The following is an 18,063-nucleotide window of genomic DNA, read 5'->3' on the forward strand; positions in this document are numbered from 1 at the left end:
TCATCCTGCCAAGTGATACTACTTGCTTCTGCATGGTTTACAAAGCCATCTGTTCTCATGTGTGTGCATATGAAGACAGCCTTCTGCCATTCCATACATCTGAGGTTGCGATTGTTCCCTGGGTTTCTGTTTTTGCTGATCAGCTTGTTTTGCAGGCTTTACTAGGGGACTGGATGAACACACCTGTGCCCCTTTTATTTCCATGAAAAAACACTGTGTTGAAATCATAGAATCTTAAAAGTTGGAAGGTACCCCAAGGGTCATCTAGTCCAACCCCCTGCAATGCAGGAATCTAAGCTAAAGCATCCATGACAGTTGGACATCCAACTTCTGGTTAAAAACCCCCAAGGAAGGAGAATCCACCACCCCTCGTAGGAGTCTGTTCCACTGCTGAACAGCCCTTAACTCTCAGCTCATCTGTAAGCTCCTTTTATTGCATGCTGATGATTCTCCTCCCCACCCTTGTGCTTTTAGGGAAGACTTCTGTTAAAACCAAAGTGGAAGGTTCAGCAGAGGAAGATTTTGATGCTCTGATTTCTGCTGCAATCAAAGCTGACAACACGTGTGGTTTCCCCAAATGCAAAGCAAGTGTGACAACCCTGGGGCAGCTCTGCCTGCATTGCAATAAACGCTACTGTCTCAGCCACCACATTCCAGAGGTATGTTTTTGTCCTTGCCTGGTTCAGGTAAGCTAAACATTGCCACCATCTGCTCAATTTCTTGACCCCCAGTCCTTCAGGACTTGAATTTCATCCAGTGTGAAATGGCTGTGTGTGTTTTTTTAAGTATTTCACAGACTCCCATTTTTCCAGGAGGCTTCCAGGCACAGCAAGGTGAGCTTTTGAACCATTTGCAAGGCCAGTTGAACATGTGCAAATCCGCTGGTGGGTGGATTGCTCCCATTCCTCTTTACTTTATTTTTTAATTTAAAAAGATAACATGAAAATCTTCTTTTAGGGTACGAGGGGGAGCAAGGTTTATGAAAGCCATATAGCATAATATGCACATGCAGTTCAATTCACAAGGGAACCATGAGTGGGGGGAGTTGCCTCCAGCTTAATATATCCTAATAATGGGGAAGTTCTCTCCTGCTGGGCTATAAGTGAAAAAAGAAACTCATTCAGAGGTGCTTTTTTTTGGCCTACAGTTGGAGGAATATGAAGCATTTTCTTCTTCCTTTGGTACTTTGTATGGATTTAGTTATTATGAGCCTCTGTGTGTCTGTGAAATCTCACTCCAATCTTTCACCAAGCTCTAATATGAGAATGGCTTTCTTTCCTGTCAGGTTCACAGTGTACTTGTATTTCCCCTCACCCACCCACTCAAGACCTTTAACAATAATAATAATAATACGCCCCCCATTTCTTCCCTGTCTCTGTTCTTCGTGGTGTGGAGAATAGAAAGGATGGGTCTCCTTGATTGGAATAACGAGGCAAGGCCTTTAACACAGGCACTTAGCATTGCAGGGCAGAGGACCTGTGTTTAACAATGTGTCACTGCTGAAATAATGTGTTTCTTCAGAGTCTTTTTTCTTCCCCCGGAGTGTCTGAGTCATTTCCTCTTGGCACAATGTACCTCAACTCACCTCTCTTCTTTTAACATTCACACCCCGCCCACAACCTGTTCAGATGCTTGTGGGAGGCTGATGCTCTAGAAAATGTGTGTATCTGAGGTGCTGATGGTGCTAGCCTAGAGAGGGCCACTGTTCTGTGGCATACAGCACATACCCTTGCATGCATAAGGTCCCAGGTTCTCTGGCATCTCCAGCTAAAAGGTATTGGGTAGCCTTGCTAGGCAGTGCCCAAGCCTTAATCCTGCTCCATGGAGAGTCAGTCCATACTGAACTAGGTAGACGAATGGCCTGACTCAGAACATTATGTGACTTGTTTAAATGATTTGTGCTCTGTTTTCCCCCTCCAAAAAAAGGAGGGACTCAAAGTGACTTACAAATGATTTAAAAAGGCATCTTCATATGACACCAACCACGCCATGTGTTCTGCTCAACTATAAGCCTTTTATCTCTCTCCTCTCCCTCTCTCCTTCATCACACTGTAGATTCATTGGATACCATGCACCAAGAGCAGCTTTAAGTAAGAGAAGTTGTGCAAAGCCCTTTCTCACTCTCTTGCCCAAGCTGCTGTTGTCACACTGGTACAAGAGATACCGAAAGCACAGCAGCTCACCTGGGTGCAGCAGGCTTTATCCTCGGAAGCCTCCTTCCTTCTAGGTGTCGGTCAAAGCTTTGCCCATCACTGCAGCTGTAGCAAAGATTGGAGTGAGTTGTGAGTTGCACTCAAATTGCAGTCCAGGACTCACAGAAGGTGGGAATGTCTCACTCTGCACTTCTGTTAGAGCTGCCCAATGGCTGTCCCTATTTAGCACATAAAAGACCTGTGTGCCAGGAAAAATAATACTGACTTCCAATGATCAGAACTTTCAGATGTCCTCTTTATGCCCCTCTGATTTATTTGAAGCAGTAGATCATACGTGGTTTTAATCCCATGGAGAAAGTGTTGTAGCTAGCTGAAGACATGTTGATCTATAGTGCCTGAAATAGATTTACTAGATTATGGATTTACTGGCATTCTGCCAACAGTTTGAGTTGGGTTTCTTTCTAACCGTAAAATAAAAGTATATACGGCAATATTTTCTGTGGCACATGCTGCAGCAAGGGAAAAATCAGCAAAAGAGTGGTGGTCTTAAATAGATATACTTATCATGTGACACTTGCTGGTGTTTCAAGGCAAGCTTGAATCAAGAAAAATCTTATTTGAAGGATTTGTGAATGAAGGAAATAAGAGTACAAAAAACATGTAGGAAAATACTCCAAATGTTCTGGTATTCTGTAGTTTTGATTTCAGGGTTTGCTGATTTCAGAGTTGTATTGGTAGAGAGCTACACAAAGGAGATGTGATCCTGAAAAACTAAAGGCAGAGTTCAGTACCCTCTGTGCAGGAGGACCCCCCCCCTCCCCACTGCCATGCTGGTGGTCCCATTAAGAGAACAGGGTTCTGAACAAGAGTGTGAAGCAGAGGTGGCTAAGCTGTGGCCGTCTGGATGCTGTGAGACACCAGCTCCCATTGGCCCCAGCTGATGATGGGAGTTGTGGCCCAGCAGCATCTGGAGGGCAACAGATTCCCCTCCCTTTATACAGGAACACAGTCACATCTGTTCCTTTGGTTCCAATGCATAGAAAAGGCACAACTTACAAATGCAGAAATGATTGCCAGTTTCTTTTCCCTCTTAGCCACTGTGGAGCAGCTGCATGCATAAAAGGAAATCTGATTGTGTGAACAGGCCCCGGTGGTGTGTGTGCGTGCCTGGATTAATAGGTTCATAGAATTGTAGAGTTGGAAGGGACCACAAGGGTTATCCAGTCCAATCCCCTGCAATGCAGGAATCTTTTTGCCCAGTGTGGGGCTCAAACCCACAACCCTGAGATTAAGAGTCTCATGCTCTACTGACTGAGCTATCAGTAAGGTATTGCAGAAGAATGTATTCCCCTTTAGTATCCAATCACAAAAGTATTTTGTTAGGTCAACTTAAAAGTGAGACTTTTAATTTAAAAAAAATGGTTAAATCAGTTCAACTGTCCAGCTGTCATAGTATAATTCAGGTAGAGTTGAAGGTTTAATCTATCCTAGCCTGAATTTTGGACCAGTTAATGAGATAGAACTCAGAGGGACTGCAGGGTTTGATCCCATATAGTCGCATCAAGTCCCTACCTTTTTACTGACTGCAAATTGCTTGCCATTTTATACTGCTTGAGAGTATTTTGTCATTTTCTTTCAGCTTTGGACAAAATCCAGCTGTTTTAGCTCCTTGTTAAAATGAATTCTTCTAAGCAATAGCTTCAGTGCTTTCCCACCTTAATAAATCTTGCTTTCCAGCAACCCAGCAGGCTTGCACTTTGTCACTCATCTGCAATAAAACGAGTTTCCTTCAAAGCTGTTTTTCAGCCATTAGTTTATCCTTCCTGTTTATATCATTAATGTGCATACTTGTCTCTCTAGTTATCTTTCCTCCTGATGTGCTTACAAGTCATTCAACCTGTGGTAGCTTCGTCTCTAGAAATCCTAAAATGCAGAGATATTGAATGTCTCTATTCCCTTCTCTTTCATACATGTAGTATGTGTCCTTTTAAATCTGGTATTTTGGCAGCCCTTTGTGGGTCCATAATACTTTCTTCATCCTCCTTGCACTTAATTTTCTTCCACAATGCCCCTTTATATCTTTGTGCCTTGTAGAATTTATCTCATGGATGACTTGCATGTTGCCTACTGCCACTTGTCATCCTCAATTTGCTTTCTGGCTCCTTCTTTTATACAATGTGTATTTAGCTCCAGCAGTTAGGCCAAGAAGCAGGCCATGCTGATGACTCAAGGTTGGGAGATTACCGTATTTACCAGTCAGTATAACCTGCTTCCTAAGAGTGAGGGAGAGGGGTATTGGTGGCCTGGAGATGAGTGAAAATCACTACCTACAAGAATCCAACAGGTTTATTAATAAATAGTTTTGTCATGAATCTAAGGCATTGTGATTTAGAATGCAAAGACTACAAAGTTCTGTAGAAACTGTTGAAAAACAAATAAACCAGCCTTGTGGGGGCTTTCCTGTAGCTTGGCTTGGGTGAAATTTTGAGGGGCTGCCGACATAACTGATCATATTCCTTGGAATAATTTTGTTTTCCGTTCAAAGCCAGAGAATAAATTATTGGAGAAGTTTCACTCAGTTTCATAACACAGCTATACTGGGCAAATTTCTATTCTGGGCTAGGTAATTACAAACTTTACAAACATTACTTGTGACAGCCAGTCTGCAGGGGGCCCAACAACACAAAAGAAACAAGGAAATGTGATGCGTTGTTTTACTTATTTCTTCAGCTAATACTCTGTTCTGCAGCTTATATGGCTATTTCCATGGAGTTTCTTTCTCAAACCTGCTTAGCTTTATATTTTGCACCCAGCACTGTGGACATTTAAGCTGCTTAGGTGAGGTGGTGGTATTGCCAGTTTATTAGCAATATATAAGATGTTTTTTGTTACGATTCTAGGGCTTGATTGTTCTTGGTTTCCCTCCTTTCATCTGATTCTTTCCAGACTGGAGATAAGAGAGAAATGTTAGTATTTATCAACAAGGGTGACAAAGGTGACCGGATGATGGAGTAGAGATTTTCCTTACATTTTTAGAGTTTGGGAAGAAATACTTAATCTGTCCAAAATGATTATTTAATTGCTCCTTAGGGGAAAATGACCTTCATATTTTAAAAATTGTTTTGTTTTGTTGTTAAAAGACCTACCGGTAAGTGAAGTAGTTTATTTTTATGGACTGTGAAGAATGATCATGATAAGCAGTTTTCACTAAGGTCGTAATTTTGTGCTGGAACATCTTGAGGCTGATATTATGGCTTTATCTCCCACAGATTCATGGCTGTGGGGAGAAAGCCAAAGCATATGCCCGGCAGAGAATCAGCAAAGAAGCTTCTCTATGTGCTGGGAGTGGGTTAAAGGACAAGCCCTTGGATCCTGCCAAGAGAGCTCATCTCCAGAGGCGCCTGGACAAGAAACTCAGTGAGCTCACAAGCCAAAGAAAGAGCAAAAAGAAAGACAAAGAGAAATGAGAGGATTAGCTATGTCAAGGCAAGATGCTCGCCTGCCTGTCCTTGAGGCACCTTCGTACAGCAGCATGCTCAGGCTCCAGAGGAAAAAGCTCATCACTCTCTTAAACCTTTTGGCTTCTTTCCCCCACCCCACTCCCCCAAAATCAAGAATAGGTCCTCCAGCTTCATGGTCCTCAGAGAGCCAGAGACTGACTGAAGAAAGGTTCCCACCGTCTGCAAGTTTCAAACAATTCTCAAGTTGCGTCTTGCACTGTAAAATGTGTTTTTCCTCAGTCACGTCAGAACTATAAAGCCCCGTTGGTTAAGGAGAAAGGTGGGCAGCTTTTGTTTGTAGTAATTATCTTTATTGGCAAGTTAATAAATGTACTCTGAGCGGGCGCAGAGCAGGTTTTACAATAAAACAGTGATAGCATATGCCTTGAGCAGTGAACTGTCCGTTTGACATTGCATGGTAATGTAATAATCATTGTCCGTGGGACTCCTGCCCCCCCCCCCAATGTGTGGGAGCAATAAAAACCTCTCCAGGTGGTCCACAAAATTAAGGGAATACAAAGCTCAGAAACTTGTATGTTGAAAGAAAAGATTCTTAAAAAGATGTGTTAAAATTGTGAGGGGACAAAGTGAAGAAAAATCTAGAAAAATAACCTGGGTTCACTGACCCAGCACATACACTTTTACTGGGATTGCGCGCAGGTCTTCTGCATACAAAGATGTGTTCCACCCCTATGCTACCACTGTGTGTTATGGACCCTAACTTACAGTAGGGAAACCTCAGAGCCAGGGTCCAAATTAAGTCCTTGCAAGTCTCTCTGTTTCATCTCTGAGACTCTTCCCAGTGCCACATCCCTCACTGGGCCTGCGCTAGGCCCACATCAAGTGCTTTAGCCCATCTTGAATGTGTATCTGAACTGTGGTGCTGAGGGGTTCCTGTGAGGGGATCCTCTGACTTGCACATGGCTGCAATGTGGTCTACTGTGCTAAGGTTGGGTCCGATCTGTTGTTCCACTTGTTTGTTTGTTTTCCTCTGACCCTTCCAGCCACCGACATGCAGCTCTTTGAAGGTTGTCCATGAGGGAATGTGTCCCTGCAGCTGAAAAGCATTTGCCATCCCTTGGCTTAGAATCACAGAATGTGTGAGGTAGAATTTTTTTCTCAAATTCATTCAAGTTCCAATAAAAATAGACACGTTTCTTTTTTGGGGAGTGTGTGGAGCTGTTTGTTTACAAAACAATGTAGTCCCACAAATAATTACCCAGTAGAGTTTTCATTGTGCAGAACTATATGCAACAAAGAAGCAGTGAAATAATGGTCCCATTTTCAGGGGAGGGCACTCAGTGTCATGTTGCTATGGATGTGGCCTCATGATTTTGTTCAGAGCTCCAAGTACTTTAAGAAAGAAAAAGGATGCATTCCTTTCCTGTTCTTTTCAAGCAGTGTCCTTTTCACCTCATCCTATGAACTACGCAAAATGGGTTAAGCTTCTGGTATCTAGAGCAAGTTAATTGTATTTTTGTTGGTTCTTTTATTTCTTATATTAAGAACAGAAGAAGAGCCTGCTGGATCAAGCCAGTGGCCCATCTAGTCCAGCCTACTGTTCTCACAGTGACATTTTATTGTATTACAATTTGAATTCTGTGGAATGCAAATTGTACAGTATCTAGCACAATGCATTATAATTGCTACAACAGGCAGAAAAACCATTAAGTGGTCTGCCAAGGCCATCAGCAATTTTCAAGTGGTCCGTGGGGGGGGGGGTAGTTTGGGAACCACTGATCTAGAATGATTACAAGTCCCAAGTTCCTTTAGCCGCAAATGTCCTAGATGTTCTTGGCAGGATTTGCTCAGCCTTGGGCTCAAAAGCAATGGGACGTCATTCTCTTGCCATGCATGGTGTCTCTAAGGGTCTACAAATGCCCTGCAGTTCTACCATCTACCAGTATTAACCTTGGGTTTGTTACCCTTCCAATCTCTCTTCTCCTTTACTTTAAATTAATGTGTACGCTTTCACTTGTCAGCCTTGAAAACACAAGAGGTGTTTGTGTTTTATCATCTGATCCTAACAATTGGTGTCACATCATTTCTGAGATTCTAATAATGATGCAGCTACAACCTTGATTGCTCTTGGATTCTGAACCCATAACTTATAATGCGAGCCGACAATAATAAAATGAAATTGAATTCATTTTTTAAAAACCCACAATCATTATATTCTGCATAAAATTAATGTACTCTGTTTAGGAAAGCTCAGTGTGACCAGATGAAATTTTACCAGAGCAGAATGCTAAATGCAGATCAGAATGCAAGATCCAAAAGAGGATTTGGAGGTACGTTGGTCCTAATTGTGATAGATTGATTGAGGTAGGACTCCAGTGCATATTATTACACTCATTGTAGTGTGGTGTCTGCAGGCAGGGGCAAGGAATCTGGAAAGTTTTAGAAGTGTATTTCCCCCCCTAAATGCAGACACTGGCAATTCTCCCTCGGGTTTTGTGTCTGTGTTTGTAATGTATAATATTAGCTATTTGAAGACATAACAATAACAATATGGTAACATAATAATATTTTTGTTATTATAATTTTTAAAAAGAAGTGTGGGGTGAGCAGTAGCTCCATTATTAAGATCTCTTTACATTTGACTGTGTTTGGGTTGCTTAGCACCTTCTAGTTTGGAGTGCTGCTGGCTTAATGAGCAAGCCCTTCCTTTAGTATCACCTTCTGGAATACTTCAAAGATGACGAATAATGCCTTATTAACAGAGCCCATTCTCTGAAATGTAAAAGAACAGAAGTATGACACAAGGTTACAGTGTAATTATAATAAATCTGAGGAGGACAATTCCCTCAATAGTTAGTTATTCCGTGCTGATAAAATATTTCTGAGCTAACATTAAAAAAAGTAAAAAATGGACAGACTTGCTGCCAAGCAGTTAAAATTTCCCTTGGGCTTCTTGCCCAGAAACCAGTTGATATTAGTTCTGTCATTTAAATTTTCCTTAAAAATATACAATGAAACCAGCACAAGGAAAGTCACCAGCTGGCAAGTCAAGGCTGAATTATTTCAAATCACAGCAGAATGGAACAGAGTATAAATCTCATCTGTTCTGCTTGTACCTCTATCTTCACATCTGCTTCTGCCGTTACCGATTTCCATAATTGTTTATCAGGGCTTAATTTGAACCTAGCACCTTCTCCTGTGTCTTACCATCATTGCCTTTGCTGGCACTTTTGGAGGGGAGATTGAGGAAGGGAGTTGTGACGCATTTAGGCTGTGGAGAAGACATCTGAGCCCCTGGACTGCTGTGGCTCCCTGGAGTGCAGCAAGGTTTGAACTTGAAGCGTTGATAAGCTTTCTCATTTATTTATTTGCCTCCTAATATTTATTTTGCTCTGTACTTGTTATGCATCATCTAGATGATTTCATTGTAATTTATTGCATTTATCCTTTTGGTTTTTCTTTGTTTGAATTTAGTGGTATGTTTTGTAACATTTTATGTTTGTATATTTATTTAAAAAATTGCTGTTACGAGCTGCTTTTGAGTGCAGTTCACCTTGGGAAAGTGGCATAAAAATGAAATAAACTTAGCTCATTGCTTTTGATATCAGAGCTTAATCCCCTAATCAGCTGGGCAATAATGGGCATGTTCAAAGAACCTTCTCACCACTGAGTATCTATAGTCTGTTCCCACATATATCCAAGCAGAGTTGAGCTCCAATTCCACAAGATTTTTTGAAATTAACCACCAGTGTATGTTTGGGAGCTGGAAAGACACTAGCAATTAGTCCATGGACTGAAAGTTACTGTATCTTAACTAGTTCCAGTTCACTTTCATTGCTTTATTCTATGTCAACAGAAATAATCACTATAATAAACAGGAGAATGTGGTCAGATGCCGCTAGTGATGTTATATCATAGTGGTGTGTATGAGCACCTGGCTTAAGAAGAAACCCTGTATGTTTCACTCTGTATATTGATTGTCAATGTGCACGTTCCTTGTGCAAAAGTTAGCATTTCTCAGGGTGGCTATTACTGGCTGAAGGAAGGCTGGATGGCTTTAAAGTTTAGATGCCTTGTGCTCCAGGAATGCAGATGAGCCTGCAAGAGCATGACATTATATATGTATTCCCTGCAGAGAAGAATAGGAACAGCTTGCAAACTGAGCTGTCCAGGGTACTGAAAAACCTCAGCTCTTGTTGAAAGCAGTCTTGCAATTTATTCTAGCTGAGAAATTAATCATATCCTGTTGTAACAAAGCCCTGAAAACAGTGGAATAAATGTAATCAGTGTTAATGTGTTTCAAAATGTAGCTGTAGAATGGAACCCCCATAGTCAGTCACTCAAATACCCAGTCACTCATAAAAACCTGAATGATGTCACAAGGGTCCTTCAGACCATGTTAATCTAAGAGAAGAAATATTGTGGTAAAGAGTTGCTGGAGAAGGTTTGCTAGAGAATCTGGCTATTGACAAAGGCTCATTTTAATAGATTTAGTGGATTTGATGGTGGTTATATTGTATATGTAGTGATTGTTGATGTTTCTGAATGATGCCATGGCCTTTAGTTAGTGCAGTAAAGTTTGTGGTGATGACAGAGGCTCATGCACTGCAAGTGTGAGGGGAAGACCAATAGTCATTCAGCAAAGGTGGGAGAGGGCTTTCAGAGTTTAATAGATTCTAGAGATAGAAACAGCACAGCATAGTTATACTGTCCAGGACCGACACATTTTTGCTTTGTGGAATAGGCTGTCCCTAAGGTCTCAAAAGGACTTAGTATCGTGTCCCAAGCGGCAGGACTGCATTGGATGGGTTTAAGTTTTGGAAGGGTAGATTTCAGTTGAAAATTACAGAAAACAGTGAATGCGATTTGTCAGTGGTTGGCTCTCCCTCACTGGATGTCTTCAAGCAGAAGCTAGACAGCCATCTCTTGGGGATGCTCTAGATTCCCTACATCAAACAAGGGTTAGACTGAATGGGTTACACAGCCCCCTACACTTCTGTGATTCTGTTCCTTCCTTCCTGGATCTATGTGGCCGTAGAATCCAAATCTGCAGCCTCTTTATCTGTGATAGCTCTGTTATGCTGCCAGGTCTAGAGGTAGCAATAATTTCATTTTGTTGCTTAGCAGGAAGGGTTTGTTGCCTCACTGCATCTTAGATCCAAGGAACAGTTCTGCATTTCTATTTAGAAACAAACAATTCCCTGTGTTGTATGAAAAGACAGGGACTTGCTGCCTTTCATTTCAGCCCATTCACAGGCATTTTTAAGACAATAGTGTTTTTTGAGAGGCGTCAGCTGTGCAGAATCCATCAGCCTCAGAAGGAGTTGTCTGAGTCACTGATAAGCCTGTATATAGTAATTGCAGTCTCACTTCTCTGAGTACCAGTCCTTAGGTAGCCAAAACAGCACCATCCAAGCACAAGATGGGATATCTGGAGGCTTGGACGACTCAAGAATTACAGTGGTACAAAGCATCCCCCCCAAAAAAGACCCAGTGAGGACTCCCATCACAAAAAACAGCCCAATGTGGATGGAACATGCCTTGTGTGATGCTAACTGTTGGATTAAGTATAGAAAACTGGGCAGGAGGGGAAATGGAGTGGTGTGTCCTGGAAAAACTACTTCACCTTGGTTGGAACACTGAAGGTTCCACTGTGAGAGTCATTCTATATGGATCCAAAGTAGCACCACCCACACACAAAAGGGTGGTAACTCCTACAGGGATGAGGCCCCTCACTACACTCCAATGTAGAGAACTTGGTTGAGCAAGCTACAAGTGTTCTAAATAAATGAAGCTAGAACATGGAGCCAACCTATGGAATTGGTGCATAGTAGATTCAGGACAGGTTAGACTGGGGACCACTAACTTAAGATGTTTTTTGAACATATTCATTGAGTGGCACTTGCATCTTTTCAGGTTTTTGTGCTTGCACTGCTCTTTATACAACCATGAGGATTCCCCATCCCCTTCCCTCCCCAAGAACTAAATTTTAAAATAAACATTCACAGTTTGTACTGTAAAGCAGACACTATAAATGCTTTATATTGGCACTGTACTCTAAAGCCACTCTAAATGCACCACTTTGTGCTATAAATGTGCCCAGGCTTTTGTGGGTGTTTAATTCCAGAGGGTTGGTTGTGATTTAACCCTGCCCTGGGTTGTTAGCTGCATTTTATCTGTGCCATAATGTTTTATGTTTAGAAATGTCATTTTATTGTATGCTACCTTGAAGCTGGATGGTTAAGGCAATTTAAAAATATTTTCATGACTAATAATAACAACCCGAAATGCATTTCTAGACATTATCTCCTTTGTTCAGTCACAAGATCAAAAACAACACAAGCCACTTACTTTTTTCTTTTGCTGACTGGACAAACTCCAAAGGGCAATACATGACTGAGCACTTTGGGCTTCTGTTTTTCTAAGCATCTTTAAAGGGTGGTTCATTACAGTCCTCACTCTGCCCCATCAATGGCGGATTATCAAAGTGAACCATTTAGAAGAAGAAGAAGAAGAAGAAGAGTTTGGATTTGATATCCCGCCTTTCTCTCCCTTTAAGGAGTCTCAAAGCGGCTAACATTCTCCTTTCCCTCCCTCCCCCACAACAAACACTCTGTGAGGTGAGTGGGGCTGAGAGACTTCAAAGAAGTGTGACTGGCCCAAGGTCACCCAGCAGCTGCATGTGGAGGAGCGGAGACGCGAACCCGGTTCCCCAGATTACGAGACTACCGCTCTTAACCACTACACCACACTGGCTCTCCATTTACAGTGGAATCATGTATTAAACAGGGTTGTGTTACTGCCCCAACACTATTTATTGTTTCATTGCTGTGATCCTAGAAATCATATATCAAACAGATGGAAAGCTCTTTAATCTGAATAGGCTAAAAGCAAAGAGTAAGGTTACCCAGACTTCTGTCATAGAGCTTCAGTATACTGATGACAGCGTTGTGTGTGCACACTCAGAGGATGACCTCGAAACCATCCTAAATATCTTCACATAAACTTACAAAAAGCTTGGTCTATCACTCAACAACCAAAAAACCAAAGTGTTGTGCCAACAAGCACAAAGTAACCCCTCTGCAGGGCCACAAATCAAACTCAATGGTGTAATGTTGGAAAGTGTCAATCCCTTCTCCTACCTAGGCAGTTATCTTTCCACAATTGATGCCGAAATCCAGCATCACCTGAGCTCTGGGAGTGCAGCTTTCTCCCAATTAAAGCAGAGTGTTTGAGAACTGGCACATTTGCAGGCCAACCAAATGCTTGTTTACAAAGCTATTGTACTACCAACTTTACTGTAGGCTTGTGAAACATGGACCACTTATAAACACTACATCTCCAACTCCTTGAAAGATTCCATCAGTGGAGTCTCCAAATTTTTTTACATGTCACTTGGGAAGACAGGCGAACTAATGTCAGTGTACTGGGAGAAGCAAAGATCACCCGTGTCAAAGAAATGATTCTTCAACATCAACTTCATTGGATTGGTCATGTTCTTCAGATGCCTGATTATTGTCTTCCAAAGCAACTACTCTATTCTGAACTTAAAAATGGAAAGTGTAATGCCTGGTGGTCAACAAAAGAGATTTAAAGATGCTCTCAAGGCAAATCTTAAAAAATGTAGTATAAACACCGACAATTGGGAAACACAGGCCTGTGAGTGCTCCAATTGGAGAACAGCCTTTACCAAAGGTGTCATGGACTTAGGAGATGCTCAAACTCAGGACAAATGTGCTAAGGGGAAGGCACCCTTGGCAAACCCTCACCATGATCAACTCCCACCCAGAAATCTATGTCCCCACTGTGGAAGCACATGTGGATCCAGAATTCGCCTCCACAGTCACAGACCCACTGTTACTACCGTGTTCATGGAAGACAATCTTACTCGGCTACGAGTGATCGCAAAAGAAGATCATAATTTGTGCCCCACCGATAAATCTGTTTCATCAGGCTATGTCAGCTCCAGGGCAAAGCCACATTGCTCAAGTGAGCTATTTGGAGTCCATGGAATAGAATCAGTGCTTTGGCCAGAAAAAGAAGAGCTGGAGTTGCATTAAAATGCAAACCAGAGTTACACTTCAGATCAGCTGAAAAATAACTGAGTGCTGCTAGGTAAAGAAAGAGGTAAGTTCATTAAAGGTGATTATCTCATGCTCCAGAGTGCTTGTGGTCAAAGCACAGAAGATATATAGGTCAAGACTATTTTTCCTGTCCCACATCAAGAATGTGATGTTTGCAGGGCACACTCAGTAGTCACGCAGTGGACAGCTCCCTAATCCATTTACTAAGCCAGCTGCCACTTACTTAGGAGTAAGCCCCATTGAACACAAACTAAGGAAAATATGGCCACATTTAGTTAAAATACACAATAAGACAAGTTCATCAAAACATCAAAATATTTAAATAAATGTCTATAATTAAAATGTACAATAAATAAGGCCTGCAATACAGCGTAACTGTTGAAGAGTTAAAACAGGAGGTTCAGTCAGCAGATCCGGGAAATGCTTGTCAAAACAGGCGAGTTTTCGAGCACACAAGATATAACTATGGAAAATGTTAAGCTAAATTGCTCTTTTTCCCTGCACTCAGTCTGGCCTCTAATCCCATCTTTTCACCACTTTGAAGTTGCTAATGGATGAATAGCTGGCATTAGAGCTAGTGGAGAAACCATGTGGATCAGGGGTCTGCAAACCTTTTCAGCAGGGGTCCTGTACGCTGTCCCTCAGACCTTGTGTGGGGCGGACTATATTTTTTTTTGGGGGGGGGGGATGAACGGATTCCTATGCCCCACAAATAACCCAGAGATGCATTTTAAATAAAAGCACACATTCTACTCATGTAAAAACACACTGATTCCCAGACCGTCTGTGGGCCGGATTTAGAAGGCGATTGGGCTGGATCCAGCCCCCAGGCCTTAGTTTGCCTACCCATGATGTGGATGGCAGCCTGGGAATTGCCCATAAGAATTTTTCAGTCCCTGGCTGGACTAGGAATCCTCATGCTGGCATGGAAAGATAAGGCAGTAGTGATGGAATAAGGGAGAGAAGTCTACCAGTCTATGAATAACTGGAAATATATCAATTGATGTGATGGTATGCTTCTTAGTAGTAGAGACTGGTCAGAATAGTTTCACCCTGTAACACTGTGTGATTTGGAGAGTGCTATCAAGATTTAGGTCTAGCAAGAAAAGTGTTGTACTTCTGTCCCACAATTCACCATGATCAATGCAATTATAGCAATCTAGCTCAACAGATAGCCATAGCCATTCAGATAGAGAATTAACAGGTACAAATAATGTTAAACCTTAATTGGACTACAAATTAAGCTGAGCAGTGATTTATGCAGCAACTTTTAAAATTCAAAGCACTTTACAAGGACAGAAAGTAGATATGGGCAGTATAAACAAAAGGTTTAACCTTTAGGTGCTCCACAAGATACATACATACAACAATTGGGCTGTCCAATACCAACGGCCACCTAAAATGGCTGCAGTTTTCCCTCTATTTGCACTGGTAACAGGCTAGTACAGCCTCTAGCCTCTGCCTGCAACATCACACCAACAAAGAAACAGCCTTAAATAGCCTTTAAATACCCGACATGCGAGATTGTTGCTATATTACATCTTCCATCTCTCTAGTGAATTTACATGCTTTTGTGAGTAGTGTTATATCCAGTGAGTGAGCACTATAAGCAGTGAAGGAGGGACTAGTGAAGAAAGTACTTTTCCATGCAATGCAAAGTTAAACTATGGAACTTGTTCCCCCAGGAGGCAGGGATGATCACCAACTTGGATGGGTTTAAAAAAGGATTGGATGGATTCATGGAGAATAGGGCTATCAATGGCTATTAGCCACAGCTCGAGGCTAATTGCTCATGAAAACCAATTGCTGGAAAGTGCTTGTGTGCTCTGTTCCTGCTGAAGGGTTTCGCACAGGCATCTGGGTGGCCACTGTGAGAACAGAATGCTGGATTAAATGGACTACTTGCCTGGTCCAGACAGTTCTTATGACCTCAGAGGGCTAGGAGCATTTGCAGTGCTCATAAAAGCTGATCTGTGGTGTTTCACAAGTGCATTCCTCTGCTCATGGGAATAGGGCAGTTGTGCGAGTGCCAGGAAAAGTGATATTTGAACCAGTTTTGGGGGAAACCCACAACTGAGTCAATAATAACTCCGTAGCTTTCCCATCAGTTGTGACTTTGCATCCTAACCACCTTCTTGAAACCACACAGGGAAAGCATCAGTCACCAAGCTGTACTATCAGCCTTGCTGAACTCCATGTTCATACAAACTACAGGAGCTGTTTAGCAGCTGCTGCTGTGGAAACCATTAACAGCAAGCCACCATTTCAGAGCTAAATAATAGTCACAAGAGTAGCCTTGCAAAATGAATCCCTCCCAAATTCTGTAGCGTTAATGCTCTGTTGCAATGTAACCACATGGCTAATAGTCTTTATTGCTTTAGCAAAAGGGTTTCTGCCTTTAGCATGCACAACTAATATATAAAATGCTTAAACTTTGAACTAAGAGTCAGTCCATATGTAGAGACTGTGAACTGGCCGCCACATCTAGGTGTTGCAGACAAATAAGCATAAGTGGTCTGAACCACAAAGTTTTGCCTCTGAATGGGCATAAGGGCATATCATAATTATTTCCATGGTGATCTCTTGATCTGTGATGACTCATTCAAAGAGGTGAGTCACCAATTAATGTAAATATGCATATATAAGCCAATTCAGCGGTGCTCCTAGTTTAGCAAGTGAGACCGATAAATGAGAACAGATTTTTGCTTACTAGCCTGCCATACCAGGCGTGGAGTGGTTGGGCAGAGTGGCCACTTATGCATTGCTAAAAAGGAGAAGAAATACCTAATCCCTAAAAAGGAGGCACAGATATGTATGAAACTCCTCTGTGTAAATTTATATGGAAATATGTAAATTTAGAAATAATTTCTATAATTTAAATAGAGAGTCAATACATCTCTCCATAATAAGGACAACTGTGACCAAGTGACCTATATGTGTCTGAACAGTTCCTGGGCAATTTGAACCCCATGCTGCACTCTTCCTTCTTATAGCTCTATAAAACCAGACTAGGGACTGCACAACCCTTCAGTGCATAAGCACTGAATGCCACATGTAGTCTGAACCTTGCACGTCAGTTCCTCAAAATGAGGTGAAAATGTGGCTAGAAGTCACCTTCATGAAGTCACCTCCATGATTTAATTGAAAAGGAGCTGCAAGCAAAAATATTTACTATTCCCCCCTTTCTGGGTATATTAATGATAATGCCAAAATAATATAGGCTTCTTCATGGGGAGAAAAAAGTTTAAATATTAAAATAATTTTTGAATCTTTAATGAAGGTGTGCATTCGAAGCAAACAGGCTGAACTGGAATGGAAAAAGACAGCCTCTAAGTACTCTTTGCCAAGTATTGCTTGGACATTATCACTAATCAATGACAAATTGATCATTTGTGCTCACTTTGTTTCAATTTATCCCAAGCTTTCAATGCTACAGCCATTAAATAAATCATCCAACTTCCAAAGCGTCGCCTGCTTCCAAGTAAATGTACTAAATCCACCCACACAATTGCCTGACGTTCTTCCCAGAATCTTTGAGCAGACAAAACAACACCAAGCAAGCAAGCAAGCAAACAAACAAACAAACAAAATAACCCGTTCACATCTTACTTGCTGGCACTTAGGGAGATACACATTCATAGCAGCTAATACTAGAAATATGCCGTCCCTGGAAATTTCCTGCAAGTCAACAATCCTCAAATGAGTAATTGATAATGGCTGAGCAGCCTTCGCACTCGGGGGACAGATACTGTGCTTGGCCTGCCTGCATCATTGCTGACATGCGGCTTTGTATATAACCTAGGTAAAAGATTTGACCAAATGAGTAGAACCTGGGCCTGAACAGGTCAATTTTTAGTTTCATGGTGTACAGACTGGTGCCAGCCGTGTTTACTTGGAAAGTCCATTAAATGGAACAGACTTACTCCCAAGCAAATGCACATAGTAGTAGCCTATTTTAAGTTTTATGATGTGACAAAACATGTCTTTAGGTGATATGTTTTTATTTGCACATATATACAACCAGAACATAAAGGTAAAGGTACCCCTGCCCGTACGGGCCAGTCTTGACAGACTCTAGGGTTGTGCGCTCATCTCACTCTATAGGCCGGGGGCCAGCGCTGTCCGGAGACACTTCCGGGTCACGTGGCCAGTGTGACATCGCTGCTCTGGCGAGCCAGAGTCGCACACTGAAACGCCGTTTACCTTCCCGCTGGTAAGCGGTCCCTATTTATCTACTTGCACCCGGGAGTGCTTTCGAACTGCTAGGTTGGCAGGCGCTGGGACCGAACAACGGGAGCGCACCCCGCCGCGGGGATTCGAACTGCCGACCTTTCGATCAGCAAGCCCTAGGTGCCGAGGCTTTTA

The 18,063-nt window shown here is 42.0% G+C and overlaps 1 protein-coding gene and 1 long non-coding RNA gene across 3 annotated transcripts in view; both read left to right on the forward strand.

Moving 5' to 3' along the window:
• IGHMBP2 (immunoglobulin mu DNA binding protein 2) overlaps positions 1–6,034 on the forward strand; it is a 60,329-nt gene extending 54,295 nt beyond the window's left edge. For both annotated transcript variants that reach the window (XM_028735993.2, XM_077932049.1), the window contains exons 14-15: positions 475–659; positions 5,423–6,034. In XM_028735993.2, the coding sequence (XP_028591826.2) occupies positions 475–659; positions 5,423–5,620 (383 nt within the window). In that variant the 3' untranslated portion in view covers positions 5,621–6,034. The remainder of the gene's footprint in view (positions 1–474; positions 660–5,422) is intronic.
• A 143-nt stretch (positions 6,035–6,177) lies between these two features.
• Positions 6,178–11,132, forward strand: LOC144328469 (uncharacterized). Its single transcript, XR_013393741.1, has 2 exons — positions 6,178–6,758; positions 7,859–11,132. It is a non-coding gene; the product is annotated as an uncharacterized LOC144328469 (long non-coding RNA).
• The last annotated feature ends 6,931 nt before the right edge of the window (positions 11,133–18,063 follow it).

This window comes from Podarcis muralis, chromosome 1 (assembly GCF_964188315.1).
Source record: "Podarcis muralis chromosome 1, rPodMur119.hap1.1, whole genome shotgun sequence".
Lineage (NCBI taxonomy): Eukaryota > Metazoa > Chordata > Lepidosauria > Squamata > Lacertidae > Podarcis > Podarcis muralis.